We start from the raw sequence: 25,878 nt of genomic DNA, 5'->3' as shown, positions 1-25,878 counted from the left end.
TAAACTTTTACTTTGAAGTGGAAGGGGGAAGAAAGTGGGCGGAGCTCCAGCGCTGAAGGAAAAACTAAACTTTTAATCACTATTTAAAATTGAGGGTGGGTTGAGTGTTTGAGTGTTGATGCGTCCCGCCTGTCGCTCCTTGAAAATATATCAGAAAATATAAGCTTTTTAAAGAAAAACTTTTATTTTGTTGTCGTGGAAGAGGAAGAAAGTGGGCGGAGCTCCAGCAGCGAAAGAAAAACTTTTAATCAACATTTATATATTTCACATTTCAGAATCCGCTGACGCTAGGCTACAAACATGTTAGCATAGCAACATGTTAGCATAGAAACATATCTTTGTATGCTAGCTTTTAGCATATAACATGTTCGCGTAAAAACGTGCCTTGGGATTTATTTGAACGCTAACGTACGAAATCGTAGAAATGAGCTGAAAGTTTGCATGCGTCCGTACAAAAACTGGGTATGAGTTTCGAGGCGGGGGAGGGGTGGGTCAAACCTGAGGCTCAATGAGATAACAGCAGCTCAAATAGCTACAAATGCTAAAGTAGCTAGGACTAAAGTGGCTAAAAACTGCTAAAGTTGCTAATTGTTACAGATTTAGCAATTTTACCTATTGTAGCAAATTTAGGTGACTTAGGTATTGTAGCTAGTTTTCCTAATATAGCGGTTTTTGCTTTTTTTTGGCCATTTTTGCCACATTAGCTATCATAGCTACGTTGAAAAAGCTACAATAGCTACAATAACTGAAATAGCTATGATAGCTAAAAATGCTACAATAGCAAAAAGCAACAACAGCAAAAAATGTTACAATAGCAAAAAGAGTTTAAACTGCTACAATAACTAAAATCACTGCAATAGCAAAAGAGCTACAATAACTAAAACTGCTACAATTGCAAAAATCGCTATGATAGCAAAAAAACAGCTAAAACGGGTACAATATCGGAGCTTTATTTTGCTATTGTAGCAATTTTAGCTATTATAATCGCATTAGCATTCCCCCGGCAGGCCCTTCCGAGCCTCAGGGCCCCGCCTCCCCAGATGTGTTTAGCCGCTACCCTAATGCTAATGTGGAGCAAAGTCCGCAACATGCAGCATTTTTTTTCCTTTCGTATTTTATTATCGTAAAAAGTCAAAAAGTTTCGAAACTTAAAGGCACAAACGTGTTGCCATGGAAACATCGTGCAAAAGAAGCAGGAGGGGCAAAAAGGAGGAAGTTGGCGAGTCATCGTTCCATGTTTGAAGTTTCTCATGCGGTCGTTAGCGTAGCAGCAACATGCGGGTTAGCTAACAAGCTAACGGGGATCTGCAGTGCGCACACGGTAATATACAGTTGGCATAGCGTCGATAGCGTCATCTAGCCATGGTAGGATGGCTGTTCTACACTCTTACTGAAACATTTTAGCCGTTTGACACTAATTGTCAGCTCGTTCTATTATTTTTCGTCAATTCGAACACTTTTAGCATTCGGAGCTATTATTATAGCCTTGATAGCTTCAGTTAGCGGCTGTAGAATGACTGTTCTATGCGATTTCAGAAACATTTTAACCATTTTATTTTAAATGTTGGCTGCTTTTAGCTAGTGTAAATATTTGTATCCCATTTTCAGCACTTTTCCTCGCTTTGATAGCTTCAGCTCGGCGCACCACAGACCCCCGAAACATTCCACCAGATAGCTAGCACATCGGATACACATCGTTTACATGAAGTTTATTTTAAAAATACAAACAAACAAAAAAAAGTTGGCTCGCAAAACCCGACCGATTAGACGTGAGCTTGATTGTTCATAAAATCAGAAGACGGTCGGGAAAAGCTCGCTAAGCGGTGACCGATTTTATTGCGAGAATACAGCGCTAGCTTATTAGCGCCTGGAGAAGAATGACATTGCATATATTAGAAGCACCTGCGGGGGAGGGGGGCTGGGCGGGGGGGCAATGGGAAGTAATAGGAGGGGGGGGGGGTTAAAAGGCTTTGACATCCATCCCAGAGTTCTTTGTGCTCGTCTTTAGTTCAACTCGATGGCTTCGTCCTCCATGCTATAGGCTAGGACTGATGCTAAGCTAATTGTCGCTAATCGTCCGTCTTCTTCTTCTGTGTTCGGATGTCCGTCAATTGCCGACATACCAAGACTGCAACACACACATACACAAATAGTAACGTAGCTAACAAGCTAAAATAGCTCACATGATAATATGCTTAATATAGCCAATATAGCTACTATAACTGTTATGCTAATATAGCTATTATAACCATTTTAGCTAATATGAGTAATTCAGCTAACATAGCCAACATGGCTAACCCAGCTAACGTGGCTGACGGCTAACCTGAGCTTGATAGAGTCCGCCGGGATCTCGCGGAGCGACTCCGACAAACGTGGCACGGCTAGCCGGGGGCGGGGTCCCGGGCGTCCCGGGGGTTCCGGGTGCCGAGTACGCTGCCAAACATTTTAACGAAAAAAAAACAAAAACAAAAAAAACAAAAGAAAATACTCGTTAAAATGAGAGAGAAAGAAATGACTTGGTGAAGGTGGATTGATCCTCCGGAAGAAGAAGAAGAAGAAGAGTTCCAGCGTCTCACTGGAGGAACTTGTTCAGAATGCTAACCACTGGAGCGCTCTGCTTTTCATCACAGTTAGCATGTAGCCTCGCTACCGTGTGAGCCGCTTGTTAGCATGTAGCCTTGCTACTGTGTGAGCCCTGCAGCTCGGTAGCATGTAGCCTCGCTACTGTGTGAGCCGCTTGTTAGCATGTAGCCTCGCTACTGTGTGAGCCCCACAGCTCATTAGCATGTAGCCTTGCTACATCTGAAGTGAGAAAAAACCTGCAGTGGAAAAGTTAAAACGCTGCTTCACAGATGTGTGGCTGCTGTGAGGGGGCATGGCCTGCAGTGAGGGGGCGTGGCCTGTTGTGAGGGGGCGTGGCCCGTGAGTTGGACAGCTTCTCTTCTTGATCTTATGGGGGCTGCAGCGCCGTTAGCTCCGGTGGAGGCGAGCACTTACTGGACGACGTCGGCGAGTTGGCTCCGCCCTCCGAGGTTGTGGTGGTGGCGACCTTTGATCCGGTGAGGAGCGATGGCGCTAGCATCGGAGACGAGATGTAGTGAGTCGGCACTTTCAGCTGGCCGCTCCCGTTTAGCTAGCGAGTTAAAAACAATAAAAATAGAGGTAATAGAGCTGATGATGCTAAAAAGTAGAATTAAATACATTTGAAATAATATGATAAAATACGATTTAAAATTAAACCTATAAATAATAAATTAGGCCTATTAGCATTAGTTGCTAGCTGCTACTCACTGATCGCGGGGTCTGGTTAGCCGGGTCGCAAGCTAACGACACCAGGTCCTTCAGCGGGTTCTGGTCCTGGTCTTGGTTCAGGTTCTGGTTGGGGGAGGGGTCCAGGTGGGGGGGGTACCGGATGGTTCCGTGGGGGAAGAAGGAGGAAGAGGAGGGGGGAGGGAGGGGGAAGTGGAGGGGGGAAGGGGGGAGGGCTGTCCGAGACAGACCTGAAGGGAGGGGGAGGGGTCAGTGTTTATGTGTGTGTGTGTGTGTGTGTGTGTGTGTGTGTGTGTGTGTGTGTGTCTCACTGTGTATAACAGGTCGGTGATGTTGTGTGAAGGAGACTCTGGGGGCGTCGTCCTGTGGGGAGGGGGCGGGACTATCGCTCTTCTTCACCCCCGGAGACATACCTGTTAGTATTAGCAACAATGCTAACCTTATTGTATACTGAACATTAGCTTTCCTTAGCAAGAATGCTATTAGCAACAATGCTAACTGTATATCACTTACATTAGAAACAATGCTAAACTTATCGAATAGCTTACGTAAGCCATATTGCTAACTTTATCATATTAGCTTTCATTAGCAACAATGCTATCATTATCATATACCTGAACGTTCGCTTTCATTAGCAACAATGCCAGCCTCATTGTATACTGGAATGTTAAGCGTTTATTAGCAACAGTGCTAGTAGGCGTACCTCCATCCAGCTCATCGGTCCAGTTGCGTGAGCCGCTAGCAGGGGAGGCGGGGGAGGGGTAGTACTCTGCGCCGGGACTGTCGGGATCGTCGTCCAATGACTTGTGACGCTTGTTCCTGTAAACACAACGCTAACATGCTAAAGACGCTAATGTGGCTAAAGAAATGAACACTGATTAAATCGACAAAGGAGCCAACATTGCCAAAATTCAAACTTATCATTAAAACAGTAAAAGTGGTTACCCGCTGGACGATGTGCTAGCTAGCGAGCGTCGCAGGCGGCCTGGCTGGTTGAGGTCAAAGGTCAGGTGACCCTGAAGGTCGCCCGCGGAGAACGCCGGTCCGATTCCCGTCACCACGGGGGCTAAACGTCGGAGAGCAAAAATTAGTGCGGCTAAAGTGGCATAGCGGCTACGTCGGCTAGCACGGACTCACTTCGGGAAACTGAGACGAGCTCGTTGACGCTGAAAACTCCCGAAGTCACGAAGCTCTCCTGGAAATCCGGAGCGTCTAAACAGACAAATTTCATTTCTTATGAATTTTTCGGTAAGTTTTCTTCGGCTCAGGTTCCACGTGCTGGGTTTTTACAAAAACGTATATTTCCCACACCAGTGGCAGCTGGCCAATAGAGGGCGCCCCCCCCCCCCCCCCCGGGAATGCTTGGCTTTAAATTATAAAATATATAAATCAACTGTAATACTGTCAAAACTTCCTGTTCAGTGAAAAAAGTAAAAAAATGCTGAGAAATATCAGTTGTTTTTTAAAAACGAACGTGGAAACGTGGCCTAATGTAAGAATCTCTGGTTACCCATCCCAGGGGGCCGGCTGTCGTCCTGGTGGGCGGGGCTTCCGCTCTGCTCCGCCTCTGAAACAAAGCAATTCTTATTTTAGCAAATCAACACTTTTTTTTTTTTAATCTCAAAAATGCTAAAATCCTAAAATATTTTCCGTATTCTTTAATTACAAAAAATATTTAAAGTATAAAAATAATTACAGAATATTTTGTACATTACAAAAATATTTTCTCAAAAATGCTAAAATCCAAAAATATTTTTGCGGATTCTTTAATTACAAAAAATATTTAAAGTATAAAAATAATTAGAGAATATTTTGTATATTACAAAAAGATTTTCTTTAATAATTGTTTTTTTTTTAATCAATCAAAAAATATTTCATTAATGACATTTTTAAAAAAATGTTTACTTTTTAATGAAACCATAGTCTGGCTCAGACCATATCCAGAACCTGAATGTGGTCCCGGTCCGGGTCCTGGTCTAGTGCTCACCCAGCTGCTGCTGGTTCTGCTGCACGTAGTGGGCCAGGTACAGGTCCAGCTCCTTCACCGACACCGAGATGTGACGCGGCTGAACGCACAGCGCCGGGTTGGAGCAGCGGGCGCCTTTCACCAGCCGCTCGCCGTCCGTGCTCTCCAGGGGGATCCCCCGGAACAGGATGACCATCACCAGGTCCAGCCGCCACACCTGGACACATGACAAAACCCGTTAGCTGCTCACGCTACAGCTAGCCCGGTCCGGCCGCCAGCCACACCTGGACACGTGAGAAAACCGGTTAGCAGCTCATGCTACAGCTAGCCAGGTCCGGCCGCCAGCCACACCTGGACACGTGGGAAAACCCGTTAGCGGTTCATGCTACAGCTAGCCAGGTCCGGCCACCACACCTGGACACATGGGAAAACCCGTTAGTGGCTCATGCTACAGCTAACCAGGCCCGGCCGCCACACCTGGACACGTGGGAAAACCCATTAGCGGCTCACGCTACAGCTAGCCAAGTCCGGCCGCCACACCTGGACACGTGGGAAAACCCGTTAGCAGTTCACGCTACAGCTAGCCAGGTCCGGCTGCCAGCCACACCTGGACACGTGGGAAAACCCGTTAGCAGTTCATGCTACAGCTAGCCAGGTCCGGCCACCACACCTGGACACATGGGAAAATCCGTTAGTGGCTCATGCTACAGCTAACCAGGCCCGGCCGCCACACCTGGACACGTGGGAAAACCCATTAGCGGCTCACGCTACAGCTAGCCAAGTCCGGCCGCCACACCTGGACACGTGGGAAAACCCGTTAGCAGTTCACGCTACAGCTAGCCAGGTCCGGCTGCCAGCCACACCTGGACACGTGAGAAAACCGGTTAGCAGCTCATGCTACAGCTAGCCAGGTCCGGCCGCCTGCCACACCTGGACACGTGGGAAAACCCATTAGCGGCTCATGCTACAGCTAACCAGGTCCGGCCGCCACACCTGGACACGTGGGAAAACCCGTTAGCGGCTCACGCTAAAGCTAACCAGGTCCGGCCGCCACACCTGGACACGTGGGAAAACCCGTTAGCAGCTCATGCTAACCTTGTCGGCTTGCCGTAGACAGTCGATGCGTCTCATCTTGCCCTTCTGGTCGGGATTGGACAGAACGCAGACATTCTTTTTCCCGCTAACCGAGAGTACGAAGTCTTCGCGACACTCTGGCCGGATGTCCTTCCGCAGTTTGGCTAGCAGGCGCGACGCCCACTTCTGCTTCACCTGTTGATGCCCCAAATGCACTGCAGTTAGTGTTACATGCTAATGCTAACCACTAATGCTAACCTCTTGCTTCTCGCCTAGCAGCTTGGTGCTAATGGTAGCCTCCTGCTTCTCATCCTCGATGCTAATGCTAAACTCGTGCTTCTCGCCCAGCGGCTCGGTGCTAATGCTAACCTCCTGCTTCTCGCCCAGCAGCTCGTCCTTCACGGCGCGCTCTTCATCAGCACTCATCCTCTTCTCGTGCTTCTTGAAGTAGCGCCGCTTCCGTGCCTGCAGGTTGAACCACGTGTAGCTAAACGCCCTCACGTGGGGCAACAAGGCCTCGATGAAGGGGTGGAACTCGTCCTGTGAGGGGCGGCAGGCAGTTAAAAGCTAGGTAGCATTTAGCGCTGCTAACAGAAAGCTAACGCTACATCAGCTAAAAAAGAGCAAATAAGGTGCTGCAATTGCTAAAAATATGCTAAAATAGTTAAAAGTGCTTAAACAAAACTCCAAACATCCACAGAAATGGCTTAAAAATATGAACATGACTGTAAAATAACACAGTTAAAAAAAATAGAAAACACAGAAAATAAAAAAAATTTAGAAATTAAAAAATATAGAAAATAATTTACAAAATAGACAAAATATAGAAAATACAAAAACGTTTGGAAAAAAACCTCAAATAAATAAAAGTAGATAAATAATAGAACAATAACAATAGAAACAATATTATACTTTTTTTTTTTTTAATGAATAAATAAGAAAAATACTGAAAAAAAAAGAAAATAAGAAACAAACAAATATAGGAAATACACCAAAATAAATTAAATAAAAAAGATATGGGGAATACGATTATAAAAATATAAAAAATATATAGGGAAAATAAATTGATAAAAACAGACAAAAATAGAGGAATACAAAACAGAGGAATATATTTTTTTTAAATGGACTTCACAAAATGTAAAATATATAATAAAATATAGCAAAAAAATAGATAAGGCAGCTAAAATAGCTGAAATAAAAATGTTAAAAAATTGCAAACGATAAATACAAAAAAAAGCCAAAACTGCTTAAACCAAACATAAAAATGGACAATATTAGCGTCAACTACAAAACTCTGAAGAACCTTTGAAATGTGTAAAACATATACCTCTGTTATATATAAAACTCATATATTTCATGTCATATAAACTTCTCAACACAATAAGACAGAATTAGCTTGAACATCCACTAAACAACTAAAAATGAAACTTGACTTGAAGTTAAGGTGAGAAGTTGTTAGTGATTTTATTTGGTTTGTTTTTTTGTTTTTTTTTTTGGGGGGGGGGGGGGGGGGGGGGGGGGGACTGCAGCCGGGAGCCGCGGCGCTGCTTCCCGGGACAAGGAGCTGCTCGGCCCGGGGAGTCATCACCACCTCGGCCCACTGACTCCCACTGCAGCCATTTTCTGCTGACTAACACTAAACACGGAGGAAGAGGAGGAGGAGGAGGAGGAGGAGGAAGATGAGGAGGAGGCTGAACTTCAACTTGGCCTCCTCCGTCCGCCGGCCTGCAAAACGTCCCGTCCCCCCCCCCCCTCCCCGCTCGCGCCGCCACTCCATTCAGAACCCCGTAGCGAAAACGTCCCGTTTTAACTTTTCCTCGAGCTGGCGTCACCAAAAACGCTCCGATCTGCCGCAAAACCGGGGCCACGACACGAACGCGCGTCCCGCGGCCAATCCGGCTGCGCCAAAACACCCGTGGCGAGTTCCAGTCCGGCGCAACGGGAACTTTAAAACACGCCGCACAACGCCGACTTCCGGTTTGCCCGTTTTCATCGGGGTGGAATTGTTCGCGGCGGGACGAATTGCGAAGTTCGGCCGAGTTCGCGAGACGTTTCCCCGCGGATCGACCGCAGCCGAAGGGGAGAAGCGGCTCGCGGCGGCGGGATGGAGGCGGTCAGCCGCGGAGCCGCTTCCGCTCCTTCGCACTGCGTCGTTTTTTCCTCACCGCCGCTCCGCTTTCCTCGGAGGGGATTAAACGCGGCGGCGGTGACGCGGCGGGGGGTCCTACCATGGCGGCGACGCGGCGGCTCCGTGCGGCGGCGCGAGCGGCTCCGACCGTCAGCCCATCTTCACCGAGGAGGCTCCACACACACACACACACACACACACACACACACACACACACACACACACACACACACACACACACACACACACACACCCTGCCCGGGACGCTGCGGTAGTTTTTTTTTTTTTTTTTTTTTTTTTTTTTTTTAATATTGTTAATATTACAGCTGCTTCTTTGTTTTTCACAATAAAAAAAAAGAAATTAAAGCGACTTATAAAATATTAAATGAAAGAAGAAGAAGTTTGGGAAAAGGAATTGTCCTGCAATCGACTCTGACGTTTTTCCAAACTTAAATTTCATTGCTTAATGTCGTGATCGCTTAAGTATGATGAGATTAATGATAAACGTTATTGCTGATGTTCAATCCGGTCTCTAACGTACAATCACACGTTAGCGATCAGATTGTACCTTAGTGACTTGATCATATGTTAGCAATAAAATTGAAGGTTAGAATTTAAATCATACACAAGCAATAAGTTACGATTAACGCTAACATATGATTGTCACTCACGTCCGATTTTTAATGCTAACGTACAATTGCATCACTGACAATTTTAAAGTTAACATATGATATTTTTGTTAAACGATTTTATTGTTGCTGTACAACTGGATCGCTAACGTACGATTTTGTCGCTAACGTACGATTTTATCGTTAATGTACGATTTTATTATTAATGTACGTTTTATTACTGATGTACAATTTTATTATTAATGTACGATTTCATTAATGTATAATTTTATCGCTAACGTACGATTTTATCGCTAACGTACGATTTTATCGCTAATGTACGATTTTATTACTAACGTGCAATTTTATTATTAATGTACAATTTTATTATTAATGTGTAATTTTAGCAATAACGTACAATCAGATTGTGATTCCAAACTAAAACCAACATTTTTAAAGAAAAATCTTCAGCATAAAAAGTTAGAAAACTGCTCCATTTTCCTTTAGGCCTTGTTGCCCCTTGTTCCTGCCCCCCCCACCCCATCCCCCCCCACCCCTTTCCTGCCCTCCTACGTTGCCACCCAGTGAGTTGCTCTAAACTCACATGCTACCACTTTGCGACAATTATCTCCCCCCCAAAATCTTTTTTTTTTTCAAAACAAAACACCGCCCACGTGAAGCTGCAGTCAAAAAAATCGACTTCTGCTCAGCTTCCGTGTCGAGAGATTGAAGGTAGAAAACATCGGAAAAGACGCTAAAACAGCGACTCAACTTGAAAGTAGCTTCACCGAAAAGATGACAAACAAAACAAAACTCCTGGAACGGCTAAAATGCTAACTTTAAAATATATGAGTGAAAATGTTGCTTAAAATTACGGAAATGACAGAAAATTATAAAAGAAGATAAAATACTTCAAAGACCTTATCGTGGCTAAAACTGCTGAAAGAGCTAAATCGTTTAAAATTGCTAAAGTTGCGAAAATTGTTAAAACAGCTAAAGTTGCTAAACTGCTAATATTGCTAAAACAGCTAAAGTTGCTAAGCTGCTAAAGTCGATAAACTGCTAAACCACTCATAGTAGCTAAAATTGCTAATGTGGTTAAAATTGCAAATACAGCTAATGTTGCTAAAGCGGCTAAATTTGCTAAAACTGTTAAAATCATTCAAACAGCTAACGTTGCTAAGGTAGGCAAAACATTTTTTAATTACATTCTAAATTTACAAAACATTTTATTTTTGAAAAATGAATAATTTTTTTAATGTACTTTTTTAAACTTTCTCAACTTTTAAATTTACAAATAAATTATATTCAGTATTTTTTTCAATTTTATGAACAATTGCCTAAAAATTTTTTTTATAAAGTTACCAACAAAATCTATAGATATAGAAAAATTATACAATCAAATTAATGAGTGAAGAATAAAATCATCAAAGAAAAAACTAAAAGGTAGAGTCAAATACTCTACAGCTAAAACTACTAAAAATGTTGCCAATATATTTCTTATGTTAATTGTAAATATTGTCAGATTTTTACATATGTGAATTTAACAAATGTCTTATTACTTAAGAAAAAAAACAGCTGATTTATTTTGAATGGCTAAAACTGTCAAATATAATTTACAAACAAAATTTGCAATTTTTTTTTCAAAATTCACAACAAAAGTTTACGAAAAAGAAATTTTTTTATATTTGCAAACAAATATAAAATTTTTGAAATTTGAATTCACAAACAAAATTTTCCATAAAATGATCAAAGGAAGAAGCCAAAACCGATATATTTGTTTTTTAATTATATAAAATGTTCCAATTTTAACAGACATGAATTCAAATAAAAAAAAATGTTGCCAATGTATTTCTTATTTTAATTTAACAAATTTTTTTATTACTTAAGAAAAACACAGCTGATTTATTTTGAATAGCTAAAACTGTTAAATATAATTTACAAACAAAACCTACTTTTTTTTTCAAAATTCACAACAAAAGTTTACGAAAAAGAAACATTTTTATATTTGCACACAATTTATGTATTTTATTAACTTCACAAACAAATATATAATCTTTTAAATTTGAATTCACAAACAAAATTTTCCATAAAATGATCAAAGAAAGAATTATATTTGTCTTTTAGTTATATAAAATGTTCCAATTTTAACACACGTGAATTCAAACTAGCATGCTAACAAGCGCTATTAGCTTAGCGACGACCAGAAACAACACAAACTTTGATGGAGAAATAAATGCAGAGGTTTTGCTTAAAAGAATGTAAAGATGTGGTACGAACCATCCACCAGGTCTTGGCCGTCACGTCGTAGCACAGCTGCCACTTCACCGAGCCGTCGGCGTCGCCACGGCGACCCGGCGTCATCGCCATGGAGACCAACCGGCCGGACTGACGGAGGCGAGCGGACGACAGACTGAGGAGGAGAGAAAAAGATCGGAAACTTCAGAGGGAAGAAGGTTAACCTCGGAGAGAAGGGGGGGGGGGGGGGGCGGAGCTCCACACACACACACACACACACATACACACACACACGCGCTGTAAACACACACACACATTGTAAACACACACACACACATAGTGTAAACACACAAATTTGTGTTTCTTTCTTCTCCTTACACGTATATAAACCCAAATTTGAGCGTCTAAACTTGCCTAGAACTTCACCAACTTTGACACAATCGTCAAAACTGGTGAAAAATGTGAGGAAATGTAAAGTTGAACCGCCACAATGCTAAGATTTGCTCTCTAGCGCCACCTAGTTACACTAAAACAGCCACAACGGCCCGCAGGAATGTCGTAGAAATATCAACTCAAAACTAAACTGTTCATCTCATCAAGACCTAAAAATGACGTGACCATACCCCGGACTGAAATTCATCAGGAAGTCCACGAATTGCCTTTCAAAATAAGATTTGCAAATGCCGTCTTCCCCGAGGCGAATATGGCGTCGGCCTCAAAACACCATGAAAATACCAGAGCAGCTCCAGATCAATACTCCTGATCACTGATTGGTTAGTTGGTCGGTTTAGTTTTTATTAGCTGGAAAGTTTATGAACCCCGAATCCCTCCTCTTCCTCCTCCCCATCCTCCTCCTCTCTCCTCGTCCTCCTCCTCTTCCTCCTCCTCCTCCCTTTTATTTTTTCACCTGTGATTTCAAGCAACATTTTTCACCGAGTCCGATGGAGCAGAACTGTGCGGCGGCGGCGTCAAACAGCCTCCTCGTGTCTCGAGTTTCGCAAGAAATGCGGATTTTATGAGGAAAGCAGCAAAAAGCAAAAACCAGGAATTTGAGGACTCGTTTCCAAAACAAAGTGTTAAAACTCGTCTTCCGCCTGCAGCTCGGCGCCGCGGCGTCGCTAACGTCACATCCAGCATCGCGCAACATGACGTCAGTCAAAGAAAACATCGGAAGCCGTTTTTTGCCGTTTTTCATGTTTTATTAGCGTCGTTTATTTCCCGGTACGTCGTCACAGACTCGTCTGCTTGAGGTTGTCGTGATCGTCGTGATCGTCGTCGTGGTCGCCGCCGCCGCGCTCCTCTTCCTTGTCGTAGAGACTCCGCCCCTCATCACCGCTTCTGCTAACAAAAGACAACTTGCATAAAAAGAAAAAAAGGCTAAAACAAAGTGCGCTAATTGTTTGTGACGTACCCGCGGGCCTTCAGGAGCCGGTGAATGATTAGCGCTATGAACGCAAGCAGCAGGAACACGGCGACCGCCGTGAGGCCGTTGAGCCACGGCTGGAGTGTCGCTTGTTTAGCTCGCGACACCGCCGCACACACGCCTGCTAATACATGGAAACACACTACTTTATACACTGCTATACTTGTAGCAAGTTTTATTTAGCTGCTATTCTTAACGCTAATTGTAGCATTTTAGCGGCTATTCTTAAAGCCAATTTTAGCATTTCTAGCTGCTATTCTTAAAGCTCATTTTAGCTGCTATGTTTGTAGCTAATTTGTAGCATTTCTAGCTGCTGTTCTTCAAGCTCATTTTAGCTGCTATGTTTAGAGCTAGTTTGTAGCATTTCTAGCTGCTGTTCTTGAAGCTCATTTTAGCATTTTAGCTGCTATTCTTAAAGCTTATTTTAGCATTTTAGCTGCTATGTTTGTAGCTAGTTCGTAGCATTTTAGCTGCTATGTTTGTAGCTAGTTTGTAGCATTGTAGCTGCTATGTTTGTAGCTAGTTTATAGCATTTCTAGCTGCTGTCCTTGATACGCCAATTTGAGTATTTTATAATTTAAGCAGTGTCCTGGCGGAGGTTCTTTACCGTGGCAGGCGAGGAGCAGGAACGTCGAGAGAAACAGGAGATTCATGTCGACGAGCAGAAACACAGCAGGAGGTGAGAAAAACACCCGGAGAGCAACTCAGAGGTCAAAGTTCACTCCCTTTATTGCTTCTACTCATTTACAGACTTGATTCTACCCACGCATCTCTGTCACGTGTCCGTGAGTCACACACACACACACACACAACAAAATGCTAGAAAATACACAAACTAAACCTTAAACATTTACTACAAAATTGTAGAAATACAATGTCCTGAAGACTCCCTCTAATTATAGTATAATTATAATTCATTTTTTAATTTCCAGTAGCTTACAGTATTTACAGGTTTGAAAGTGTCAGAATTTTGTGCTTTTGACTCGACACCGCCTCTCACTCCTGTCCTACTGTGAAGGCCACGCCCTCTCCCGAGGCCACACCCCTCCCGAGGCCACGCCCCCTCCCTGAAGGCCCCCTGCTGCTCTGCCTTTGCCGGTCATATCCAGTGTCTCGGTGTGTTTCCTCATGCGCAGTCCGTTCCCCAATATGAAAATCATTTACGTAAAAAAAATGCAGATCGCGACGCTGCTTTTAGACGTAGCTACGCTATGCTAATTGCTACACGTACGTTCACAGCGCATTAGTGAATTGACAGAGCGCCGCTACGCTCTCTGGCTAGTTGGCGGGTTAACAGGCAGGATGACGGCACCACAGACGATACAGACTTTTTCACAACTTTCTTTTGAGGATAAACTGAAGCTTTAGAAAGACGGGAGACCAAAACCTGAGCTACAGACCTCCTGCAACGGAAAACTCTTTCATCTCAGTCCAGGGAGCAGATCCTCGGCGGGAGTGGTTTCAGCACCACAGACGCTCTGTAGGAGTGTTTCAGCACCACAGACGCTCTGTAGGAGTGTTTCAGAACCACAGACAGTCTGTAGGAGCGTTTCAGCACCACAGACGCTCTGTAGGAGTGTTTCAGCACCACAGACAGTCTGTAGGAGCGTTTCAGAACCACAGATGCTCTGTAGGAGTGTTTCAGAACCACAGATGCTCTGTAGGAGTGTTTCAGCACCACAGACAGTCTGTAGGAGCGTTTCAGCACCACAGACGCTCTGTAGGAGTGTTTCAGCACCACAGACAGTCTGTAGGAGCGTTTCAGCACCACAGATGCTCTGTAGGAGTGTTTCAGCACCACAGACAGTCTGTAGGAGCGTTTCAGCACCACAGACGCTCTGTAGGAGCGTTTCAGAACCACAGACAGTCTGTAGGAGCATTTCAGAACCACAGACGCTCTGTAGGAGTGTTTCCGAACCACAGATGCTCTGTAGGAGTGTTTCAGCACCACAGACACCCTGTAGGAGCGTTTCAGAACCACAGACGCTCTGTAGGAGTGTTTCAGCACCACAGACACCCTGTAGGAGCGTTTCAGAACCACAGACGCTCTGTAGGAGTGTTTCAGCACCACAGACACCCTGTAGGAGCATTTCAGAAACCACAGACACTCTGTAGGAGTGTTTCAGAACCACAGACGCTCTTTAGGAGAGTTTCAGTACTACAGACAGTCTGGAGGAGTGCAGGACTGGTTTCAGCACCACAGACAGCTCTGCTGTCCGAGTTGTTTTCATTTCCTCCATGTTTATGTGTTTCCAGAAAACAACAGACCTCCAGGTCCTGGACAGGACCTGACCTTCAAATGGTGCAACTGACTGGAGGGATTATTGGCGATAAAGGTTTTGAGCACTTGTAAAAGTGGAAATTGTAATTGTGTATCGTGAATTAGCAGTTGTGTACCTATATCATCTTTTTCCACACAAATACAACGTCACACCCTGCAGGACCAAATCCTCTCTCCTGATTGGCTGTGGAATCCGTCAATCTCAGATAAGCACAGCAAATTCCACTTTTACCTTTTTCACTAATAAACGACTCCGACATCCGGGTCACCTGGTTGAACGACTCATGAACCCTGGAGTCAGTTTAAGGAGCCGCGTTTCTCATCACGAGGCTGCAGGACGTTAACCCAGACGTTCACCTTCAAAATAAAACCCGTCTCGCTCTATTTCAGCATTTTTCGTCATTTCCTTCGTAAACTAACACGAACATAAACAAACGCAACTCGTCACAAAGTCTCATGCTTGATATTCATCGTCATTTTCGGTGAATAGATTGTTAAAACGGTTTGGGATCGTGCCACTGTTGTTGCAGTGAAAGCGTGAAACCGGAAACGGGAAGTGGGTGCGCAAGAGCAGGAGCAGCGGGATGAGCCGGAGCACCAGGACGGCGAAAGTGGACTCCCTGGCGGGCTTCAGGCCGCAGCGCGGCCGCGAGGAGGAGCCGGCGGTCCCGGCGGGCCTGCTGAGGGAGGCGCGGAGGAGCGGACAGCTCAACCTGACCGGCCGCGGACTGAAGCTCGGTGAGTCCAGGGGGAACCGCGGCCTCGCGACGCGGGGCGACCCGATAAACAAGCTTGTCGCTCAATGATGACACCTGCTGGAACCTCGACGTCACTGCAGGCTGCCGAACTGACGGTCAACCGACTGTCGAATCAATTATGGAGGCCTGAATGGGCCAAAATTAAATGACTAAATGTGTTATTAATCATATATAATTTGAATTAAGTATATAAATGTGTTCATATAAATTCATGAAGCGGTGCAACACATGAAATAATTAATTAAATTGTAAAACAATTGTTTTTCGACATAAAATTAATTCATATTTTAATTAATTGATGACACATTGAATTATTTAATGGTGTATTTATTTAACATTGACTTCTCTACTAGTAATAAAAAGGTTGGAGACTGTGGACCGTATCGGGGGTCTCAAACTCAGTTTACCTGGGGGCAGGTGTAGGTGAGGCTTGAGGTGGAGTTTGGGTGAGGCTGGAGGCGGAGTCTGGGTGAGGCTGGAGGCGGAGTCTAGGTGAGGCTGGAGGCGGGGTCTAGGAGAGGCTGGAGGCGGGGTCTAGGAGAGGCTGGGCCCCATCAGGGATTTCACACAAAATGTAACATCATTTACGCGACATTAATGGTGCGTCGTCTGGCAGACAGTCATATAACCATGAATGATGGTGGATCACAATAAACAAACGACATTGAAAGTCACGCTCATGATGTTAAAACCGCGATGAGGTATAATCACCGGAAAGTTCAAACATTTTCTTTATACGAGCTGTAATTTTGACATAAAAACAAGAGGAACACCAAGTCGTGACGACGCGGCACACAAACCTTCACTCCTGGTCACTCACCCAACAACAGCTCCTTGATCGCTGCAATGCATTGTGGGAGGTTCTGTTTTAGATGTAATTATTGAGGTTGTATTAGATTTGTAGTGTTAGTAATGGTTGTGTTTTTGTTATTTAGTTCATCTATTGCGTTAGATGCTAAAATCACTAAAGAAGCTAAAAACGCTAAAACGGCCACTGACATTAACTGCCTCCTCTCTTTGCCCCGCCCCCTCTGTGTTGGCCACTCCCCCTCCGTTGGCCCCGCCCCTCCAGTTCCCCCGGATGTCTACCAGCTGGACGTGGACGCACCGCCGGAGTCGCGCCAGGATGTTAGCTTCGGAGCGTCGGACCGCTGGTGGGAGCGCAGTGAGCTGACCAAGCTGCTGCTGTCGTCCAATCAGATCGCTCAGCTGGATGACGACATACGACTGCTGCCCGCGCTGCTAACGCTGGACGTAAGCTAATCCTACAGGCGAGAGCATAGATATGATACACTAGATTTCTCACGGCGCCACCAGGAGGTCTCACGCTGGTGCTAAACATAAAGATCCCAGGCTAGTAGCTCAATTAGCCAATTGGTAGTGTCGTTAGCATTTAGCAGTTTTATCTCATTTAGCAATGAACAGTTTCAACTAATTTAGTAGATTTAGGTACCTTAGCAATTTTAGCCCGTGTAGCAGATTTAGCGGTTTTTGTTAATTTAGCTGTATTTGATCTTATAATGTACTTAAGCGCTCAGCTCGGTAACAACTAATCACCAACTCTGATCACTGTGTTGCTAGCTGCACGACAACCAGCTGGCTAGCTTACCGGAGGCGCTAGGAGAACTCCAGCAGCTCCGGCAACTCCGACTCAGGTACACATTTCCTCCATTACTGTTGACTAAGTGAGCTAAGTTAGCCATTAGCAGTTTTAGTCAATTGTGGTATGTAACAGTTGTCGCATCTCTCTCTCTCTCGCTCTCTCTCTCTCTCCAGTCAGAACCATTTGTCTCTCGTCCCGGTGCAACTCTTCTCTCTGGAGAGTCTCCAGACTTTGACGCTCCAGAAGAATCGACTCGAGTCGCTGCCGGAGGAACTCGCTAAATTGACCCAGCTCACACACCTGGTAACATCAAGTACTTGTATAACTTTAGTACTTTAGTACTTCAATAATCACATTACTGACTATTTAGCCATGAGCTATCGATGCTAACGGCCTGCAGCTGCCGGCCGAAAGTTAAGTGTCGACTCAGCTATAAGTTAGCTATCCTAGCTGTAAACTATAAACTAGCTAACGAGCTAACTTATAAACTAGTTGTCGGCTAACTGTAAGCTAATTATCGTGGCTATAAGCTAAGTGTGATTGAGCTACGAGCTAACAATGCTACCGTTTTGCAGGACGTGTCGTACAACCTGCTGGGGGCGCTGCCGTCGTCTCTCGGGGGTCTGGAGTCTCTGCTGGACCTCAATGTTTCCAACAACAGGCTGAGCCGCCTCCCCCCAGGGTTGGACCGCCTCCTCCGTATGACACACACACACACACACACACACACACACACACACACACACACACACACACACACACACACACACACACACACACACACACACAGCTTGTAGCATGTTGCATCCCTTAGCATGTGGCCCTTCCCGACCTGTTAGCACAAGTTAAGATCAATTAGCATGTAGCATTAGTTCGTATCAGTTGGGATGTTGCTCCCTCCAGTCAGCATACGCCATGACGTTGCTCCCTCCAGTCCTATTAGCACCAGTTAGCATATAGCATCAGTTACAATGTCTTTAAGCCCCAGTCCAGTTAGCATATAGCATCAGTTATAGTGTCATTACCTCCAGTCCAGTTAGCATATAGCATCAGTTACAATGTCATTACCTCCAGTCCAGTTAGCATATAGCATCAGTTACAATGTCATTACCTCCAGTCCAGTTAGCATATAGCATCAGTTACAATGTCATTACCTCCAGTCCAGTTAGCACATAGCATCAGTTACAATGTCGTTCCAGTCCTGCGTTCTCTGGACATGTCGGAGAATCTTCTAGAAGAACTTCCTGATCTGTCCGCACTGACGCAGCTGGGGACGCTTCACCTACGACGCAACAAGCTCCGCCTCCTGCCCAGGCTCCTCCCCCCAAACCTCAAGGTCACCACGGAAACTGTGTCTCGAGTGTGTTTAATGTGTGTGTGTTTAATGTGTATATATTTAATGTGTGTGTTTGTGTGTAGGAGCTGTACCTGGGAAACAACCAGCTGGACTCTGAGGGGGCGGAGCCTCTGTCTGGCCACGCCCACCTCTCTGTCCTGGAGCTCCGCGCCAACCGCCTGACCAGCATCCCGCCTGGCATGGTGGCGCTACGCACGCTGACACGCCTCGACCTGGCTGACAACGACATCAGCACGTAGGTAGCCCCGCCCTATCTTCCGTCACCATGGAAACTGCCCTCCATTGAAGTGTGTGTGTATGTGTGTGTGTGTGTCAGGTTGCCCCCGGCGATCGGCCTGCTGCCTGACCTGAAGGTTCTGCTGCTGGAGGGGAATCCGCTACGGCGGCTACGCAGAGACCTGCTAACGGTACGCTAGTCTGCTACGGCGGCTACGCAGAGGCCTGCTAACGGTATGCTAGTCCGCTACGGCGGCTACGCAGAGACCTGCTAATGTTAGGCTAGTCTGGTACATTGGCTACGTACAGAGATGCTAACGCTAGGCTAGTCCGGTTCGGTGGCTACGTAAAGAGGTGCTAACACTAGGCTAGTCTGGTACGGTGGCTACGCAGCGAGGTGCTAATGCTAGGCTCGTCCGCTAAAGTATCTACGCAGAGAGGGGCTAACGCTAGGCTAGTCTGGTAAGGTGGCTATGCAGAGAGGTGCTAACGCTAGGCTAGTCTGGTACGGTGGCTACGTAGAGAGGTGCTAACGGGAGACGAGCCACCGCCACTAACCTGAGTTATGATTCTAACGCTAAAAGATGCTAAAAGAAAACAGCAAAACATTTCAAAATAAATGTCCATGAATGAAGTGACGTAGAGTTTTGTGTCGTTCCAGAAAGGAACCGAGGAGCTGCTGAAGTACCTGCGAGGAAGAATTGAACGTAAACCTTTTCACCGTCGTCGTCACGTAAACGTACCATTGTTGACGTTGGCTAGTTTGTCGTCGCTAACCGCTCGCGTCCGGCAGTCGACCCGCAGGCGGAGGCGGCGGAACCGTCCGGACTTGGGCTGCCGAGCGACGAGCCGATGAACCCGGAGAGAATCCGAACCCTGAAGCTGCTGGAGTTCAGGTGAGTTCCCAGTGCATGCTGGGAGATCCAGGATCCAACGACTCTTAAAACGACCGTCTCAGTTCGTAGTCGTTTCAAAATAAAGCGTCGGTGTCGTAAAGTTGCGACGTTTTGTCCAGCGACGGGAAGGCGTCCTGCGTCCCCGACCAGCTCTTCAACGCCGCCGCCGGACAAAAGGTCACCGCCGTGAATTTTAGCAAGAACCAGCTGACGAGCGTTCCTGAGAGGTACACACACACACACACACACACACACACACACACACTCTCACACGCACACACGTTCTCACTCGCTTTCCTGCGTCGTCAGGTTATCAGAGTTCTCGTCGTCGCTCGTCGACGTCAACCTGAGCTTCAACAGACTGACGTCGTGTTCTGAGGCTCTGTGCAGCTTCCTGCAGCTCACACACCTGGACCTCAGGTACACACACACACACACACACACACACACACACACACACACACACACACACACACACACACACACACACACACACACACACACACACACACACACACACAGTGACCTTTGACCCCTCCATGTGTCCCGCAGGAACAACCAGCTCAGCGTTCTGCCGCCCGACATGAAGAATCTGAACAAACTGAGCTGCATCAACCTGCAGTTTAACAGGTGAGAACCTTAAAGAAGCAACCAGTTTGATTTTTTTTTTTCTACTTTTCCCTGACTTTTGTGACATTTTTTAATAATTTTGTTTGAAAAAAGGCAATTACAATTGACGACTCCTCACATATTTTACATTGTAGACGTTTGGGTTCATTGGACCAAAGTCTGAACTCGTGACACCGTGTGGCTTCACCCCCCAGAGAGGTCGTAGTAAATATTCTTTCAGACCATCTCAGCAGGTCTAGATGACCTCACTTGTCCCGCATTTATACATCTTGCACTTCTGTGTTGAATTTTACTTCACCCTTAGATTTTACTGCACAAAAAAATATACAATTGAACCGAGAGACGAGGAGGAAATGAGACTGACGGTTTTATGAAACTCTGAACTGGTCAAACAAAGTCTGCGTCAGTTGGAGATATAGTCTATTCAATACATTTATTCCATCAAATGGGCATTTTTAAATACGTTGAGTATAATTCCACGTCCTCCGGGGGCGGTGGGTTTGGGTTTCACCACTTCCTGGTACCAGAAGGTACCTTCTGGTACCAGGAAGGAAGAATTGAAGGTACCAGGAGGTAATTGAAGGTACCAGAAGGTAATTGAAGGTACCTTCTGGCAGCAGGAAGGAAGAATTGAAGGTACCAGGAGGTAATAGAAGGTACCAGAAGGTAATTGAAGGTACCAGGAGGTAATAGGAGGTACCAGGAAGGAAGAATTGAAGGTACCAGAAGGTAATTGAAGGTACCTTCTGGTACCAGAAGGGCTGCAGCAGCTTCAAACAAGGAATGTGGCCCAAGTCTAGGTCTTCAAGGTTCGGGGGTATTTGGGTCTTGAATACCGTGTTTCCCGTCATCGTACTACCACCCCAGTAACCGTCCAGTTTGGAACCGGTTCTCATTTTATGGATCCGACTTGTCTGAACCGCCTTCTGCCATTTTCCTAACGGGAAGTTAATCCGGGGTTTTAATTCCCCGGTCGTCTCTCGTCCAGGACCGTGGGGTTCTAGAGAGTTCTAAGATATTTCTGGGTACCCCCCCGTTTCCTCTCCCGGCCCTGTTCTTGACCCAGTCCCGGTCCTCCTCCAGGTTCCGGTCCTTCCCCGAGGTCCTGTACCTGCTGGACTCCCTGGAGACGGTGGGTCTGGGGAACAACCAGGTCCAGGTTCTGGACCCTGCCGGACTCCTGAAGCTGGTGAACCTGAGCTCTCTGGACCTGTCCAACAACGACCTGGACCGGGTCCCGCCAGAACTCGGGCTCTGTACCACCCTCAGGTAATTAACAGCGCTACGCTAGCTGATCGCTACATAGCTAGTGGCTAACTGTGTGTGTGTGTGTCCGCAGGTGTCTGCTTCTGGACGGGAACCCATTCCGGACCCCCCGACCCGCCCTGCTCGCTAAAGGAACCGACTCGGTGCTGGAGTTCCTGCGGAGCCGGATTCCCGACAATAAAACATGCTAACTATGCCTTATTTTAGCGGTGGTGTTCTTTTTGGCAGCTCGTTAAATTTATCGCGTTTAAAACGGCCAAGCTACTAAAGATACAAGCTTAATCAGTTTTTTTTTTTTTTTAAATATGAGTATTTTATTGTTTTTATAATCGCTAAAAGAGCAAACAGACTTTATTCAAACGTCTATTTCAACAAACTCCACTAGCAGCTACCAAAAAATAAAAACAACGTACGACACGACGAAAACTGAAGGGCAGTCCTGTAAGAATGTACGAAGCAAAAAAAAAAAAAAGATCTGACAAAGTCCATGTGCGGGTAGCATGTAAGCTAATGTGGGACAGTCTGTCTCTTTATCTACGCTAGCTTATTATTTCACTATAAAATTGTCGGAACTCACTTTTGCGCTAAAGCTAGTGCAAAATCAGGACGCTCTCTGACTAGCTTGGCTAACATTTGTTGGGTTCCTGAGTAAAAATCGGACAAAAAAAACAACTATGCACACAAAAAACAACAAAAAGTTGCAGTTTTTTTTCGTCCGCAGACGAAGAATCCCAACTTTGTCCTCCTCTTCTTCCGCGCTGGAGAAAAACGCAGCGCAACCACGGCGACCGCTACGTGTCCCATTCCCGACAGTTAGCTGCCGGATGCTAAGCGCTAACCTTTTTGGCGCTAGTGACGGTCAGACGTAGAAAAGTCGGACTCTGGATGTGCTGACATGGAGGTCGTCGTCGTAGAACTTTGTTTCTATGATCACGTTACCGCTGGAACGCAGGAACGTTAGCGTTAGCCAAAATGACGTAAATTCAATTAGCTAAAAATGCTAAATCCAACATGCTGAACTCACGTTAGCACATTAGCAGGCATCATCTGCGACTCGGGCGCCGCCTCGATGAGCGACTGCCACGTGTTGGTGGAGTTTGGAATCACGAAGCCGAACTCGAAGAACCACTCTGGAACCAGAGGAGACGCCATTACCGCCATTTTCAACCGAGTGTTTTACCTCGTTTTCTTTCGCCACGTACCTTCGAGACATTGTCCTTTAAAGAAAACTTTCTGCTCCAGACGAAACTTCTCGAGTTTCTCCGACGACGAGAAGTTGAGCTCCCGGGAAACCGCGCGGCACTTCAGGATCTTCTTGGGAACGCGAGCTGAGGACAAGAGTGGCAAATTTAAAATGTGCACCAACATTAGCAATGCAGCATACAATAGCCTGACATAAAAAAAAAGTAAAAATAAAATGTGTATTGTTAGAGCATCCGCTTGTGCAATAGCCTTGTTACAGCTAAAGGTGGATTGATCCTCCGTAAGAAGAAGAGTTGAGAACTCCGGGTCCTGAACAAATAAATATGTCACGTTCTTGAGCAGCGCCGTCTTTTCCAGCGTCTCACTGGAAGAACTTCTGCTCTGCTGGGTGCTGCTTGTTCAGAATGCTAACCACTGGAGCGCTGTGCTTTTATCACAGTTAGCATGTAGCCTCGCTACTGTGTGAACCCCACAGCTCATTAGCATGTAGTCTCGCTATCACGTGAGCCCCGCAGCTCGTTAGCATGTAGCCTCACTACTGTGTGAGCCCCGCAACTCCTTAGCATGTAGCCTCGCAGCTCCTTAGCATATAGCTTTGCAGCTCGTAAGCATGTAGCCTCGCTACTGCATGAGCCCCACAGCTCATTAGCATGTAGCCTCGCTACTGTGAGTTGAAATGTTTAAATGCTGCTTCACAGAGGAGTGGCCTGCTGCGAGGGGGCGTGGCCTGGTAGTTTGACAGCTTCCTGCAATACGAACTCTCCTGCAGAACAAACAGAACTTTTCTTGTTCTGGAAGCTGCCGGGGCCTCGACTCAACTGATGCGCTAACTGAACTTTAGTTGTTTTTGTGAGTTGAAATTAGCTACGTTAGCTTCCCTGCTGATGACGTCAGCTGTGTTGCCTGTTGTCACGCTAGCCGTTAGCAGACGTACCTTCGTGTTCCACTCCCGGCACCGACAGATCTTCAGTTCCCTGCCACAGAACTTTCCCCGACTCTGCATCACGGAGGTTCATCCAGTTTCTGCCGGGGGGGCGGAGTCAAGGACCAGGAAGTAGCCCTGATGTTTGCCTAGTTAGCTACATGTGCTAAAATGTAGATAACTAAATAAGATAGCTAAAAACCTAAAAAAATAAATAAAAGTAGCTAAAAGCGCTACAAATAGTCAAATGGATAACGCATCTAATAGCTAATGTTAAAAAAAAATATTTAAAAGCACTACAAATATAAATTCCACGAAAGTGTCAACAGCGAAAGCAGCTAAAAATAGTGGAAACAAACTAAAAACATCTATTTTTAATGGATCAGATACACTAGTGTCCTGTCACTCCCAGGCAACACTTGATGTCTGGCGCAGTCCCACTTCAGGCCATCTGGACGAGCACCACCCGGCCCAGACCTCCTATTGTGGTCACAAACGCACCTCCAGGGAATGCTAGCCCACCCCTCCCCCCCTGCCTGAAAGTGGCTAAAAAAAGCTAATAAATTGGCTAAAGCTGAAAGAACTACAAGAGCCACAATTTGTAAAAGAGCTTATAAGCTAAATGTGCTAAAAATGAAACTACACAAGCTAAAATTAGCCAAATGTTGGGGGGACAAAATAGGCTAATCCTGCTAAAACTACGAAACTACAATTAGCAAATGGATCAATTTGTCTCAAAAAAACGTGTCAAAGTTGCTGAACTTAAAAACTATACAAGCTAAGACGAGCAAAACCACAAAAAAAGTAGCCTAAATATGCTAAACTAGCCAAATGGCAAATTGGTTAAAAAAAAACCTTAGCCTGGACATGCTAACATGCTAACATGTTTCTCCTGAGTCTCTGAGGTTCCAAACCTCTGGAGGTCGAACTTAATGAGTCCGCCAGGAATATCCGCCGCCACCGTTTAGTCTGCGTTCATGTAAACAACAACCCTTCATAAATGGAAAAGAAAACCAATGCAGAGCAACTAAGAAACCCCCCCCCCCCAAAAAAAGGCCTAAACTGCAAAAAAAAAAAAAAAAAGCAAAGGTAGCTTAAAAGCTTTTAGAAATGTACCATGACTAAAACTGGAAAATTCTTAAAACTACTAAATAGTTCAAATTGCTGCAAATGGGGAAAATGTGCAAAATGGTCAAAATAGCTAAATGTTTAAAATAGCTAAAATAGTTAATATTGCTACAATTGCAAAAAAAAAAAAAAAAAATGGCTAAATTGTTAAAATCTCTTAAACATCAATATTAAAATGGCTAAATATTAAAATCGCGTAAACATCCAATCGCAAAATTGTTAAAAAACCTAAAAATTGCCAACTGTTAAAATAGTAAAAAGGGTTAGGGTTAAAAAGACCAAAAATCAGTTGAAATTGAAATATATCGTTTAAAAAAATGCTTGACACTTTTGACATTGATGTTATTTAATTTGCCTTAGCATTTTTACTTCAATTAAGAAAAATAATCACTTTTTTAATTTATTGAATTAAAGTAATTTATTACAACAGTCAGCTATAACAGTAACAATAGACACATTTTCTAAAAATCAGATTTGGCCATAAGAAAGTCTAAAATATTGAATAACACGAGTTAAAGAATGATTTAGCCTTGGTGTTAGCATGGTTAGCATGTAGCCTCCGTGCTAACGGGACGCGGAGCTGCAGAGCGGAGCATCTCGGGCGGGGAAAAGGATACAATCTGAAGCCTTTCAGGATCTCCTTGGCTCGGTCGTCGTCGGCGGACATTTCACCAACCTGCTGCCGGGAGAAGGAGGCTGGAGTGCGGGGACACGGAGCGGAGCGACGCCCGATAGCTCGGCCGGTTAGCAGCCTGCGCTGATCCCTTAATGCAATCAGCTAAATATACACGGCGGCGCGAGGCGGACAGACCGCGGGGAGAGGCGGGGGAGCCAATCAGGAGGAGGGAGGGGGACTGGAGGGGGCGGGGCCGGCTCCGGGAGAGACGCGTCACCAGTGGCAACCACGGAGG

At 45.4% G+C, this 25,878-nt stretch overlaps 3 protein-coding genes across 3 annotated transcripts; 1 reads left to right on the top strand and 2 right to left on the bottom strand.

Annotated features, from left to right (window-relative positions):
• Window positions 1-222: 222 nt before the first annotated feature.
• On the bottom strand, window positions 223-8,628 carry nfic (nuclear factor I/C). The gene is made up of 13 exons (XM_080506795.1): window positions 8,539-8,628; window positions 6,680-6,850; window positions 6,332-6,505; window positions 5,258-5,453; window positions 4,781-4,837; window positions 4,408-4,482; window positions 4,216-4,336; window positions 3,974-4,089; window positions 3,582-3,683; window positions 3,292-3,500; window positions 2,998-3,133; window positions 2,324-2,433; window positions 223-2,128 (listed from the first exon to the last, which is right to left on the bottom strand). The coding sequence occupies exons 1-13, from the start codon at window positions 8,539-8,541 to the stop codon at window positions 2,108-2,110; spliced, it is 1,491 nt and encodes a 496-aa protein (XP_080362921.1). The 5' UTR covers window positions 8,542-8,628; the 3' UTR covers window positions 223-2,107.
• A 6,928-nt stretch (window positions 8,629-15,556) lies between these two features.
• On the top strand, window positions 15,557-21,911 carry lrrc40 (leucine rich repeat containing 40). Its single transcript, XM_080505858.1, has 15 exons — window positions 15,557-15,726; window positions 16,819-17,000; window positions 17,328-17,401; window positions 17,523-17,652; window positions 17,925-18,048; window positions 18,549-18,685; window positions 18,769-18,941; window positions 19,023-19,113; window positions 19,584-19,629; window positions 19,716-19,818; window positions 19,938-20,045; window positions 20,128-20,238; window positions 20,371-20,448; window positions 21,532-21,717; window positions 21,788-21,911. The coding sequence occupies exons 1-15, from the start codon at window positions 15,573-15,575 to the stop codon at window positions 21,903-21,905; spliced, it is 1,815 nt and encodes a 604-aa protein (XP_080361984.1). The 5' UTR covers window positions 15,557-15,572; the 3' UTR covers window positions 21,906-21,911.
• A 120-nt stretch (window positions 21,912-22,031) lies between these two features.
• On the bottom strand, window positions 22,032-25,728 carry pde6d (phosphodiesterase 6D, cGMP-specific, rod, delta). The gene is made up of 5 exons (XM_080506534.1): window positions 25,585-25,728; window positions 23,852-23,940; window positions 22,917-23,042; window positions 22,739-22,844; window positions 22,032-22,655 (listed from the first exon to the last, which is right to left on the bottom strand). The coding sequence occupies exons 1-5, from the start codon at window positions 25,632-25,634 to the stop codon at window positions 22,574-22,576; spliced, it is 453 nt and encodes a 150-aa protein (XP_080362660.1). The 5' UTR covers window positions 25,635-25,728; the 3' UTR covers window positions 22,032-22,573.
• Window positions 25,729-25,878: the final 150 nt, after the last annotated feature.

This window comes from Blennius ocellaris (assembly GCF_963422515.1).
Source record: "Blennius ocellaris genome assembly, chromosome: 12".
NCBI classification, from domain to species: domain Eukaryota; kingdom Metazoa; phylum Chordata; class Actinopteri; order Blenniiformes; family Blenniidae; genus Blennius; species Blennius ocellaris.
This window is presented reverse-complemented; position numbering and strand designations above follow the sequence as displayed.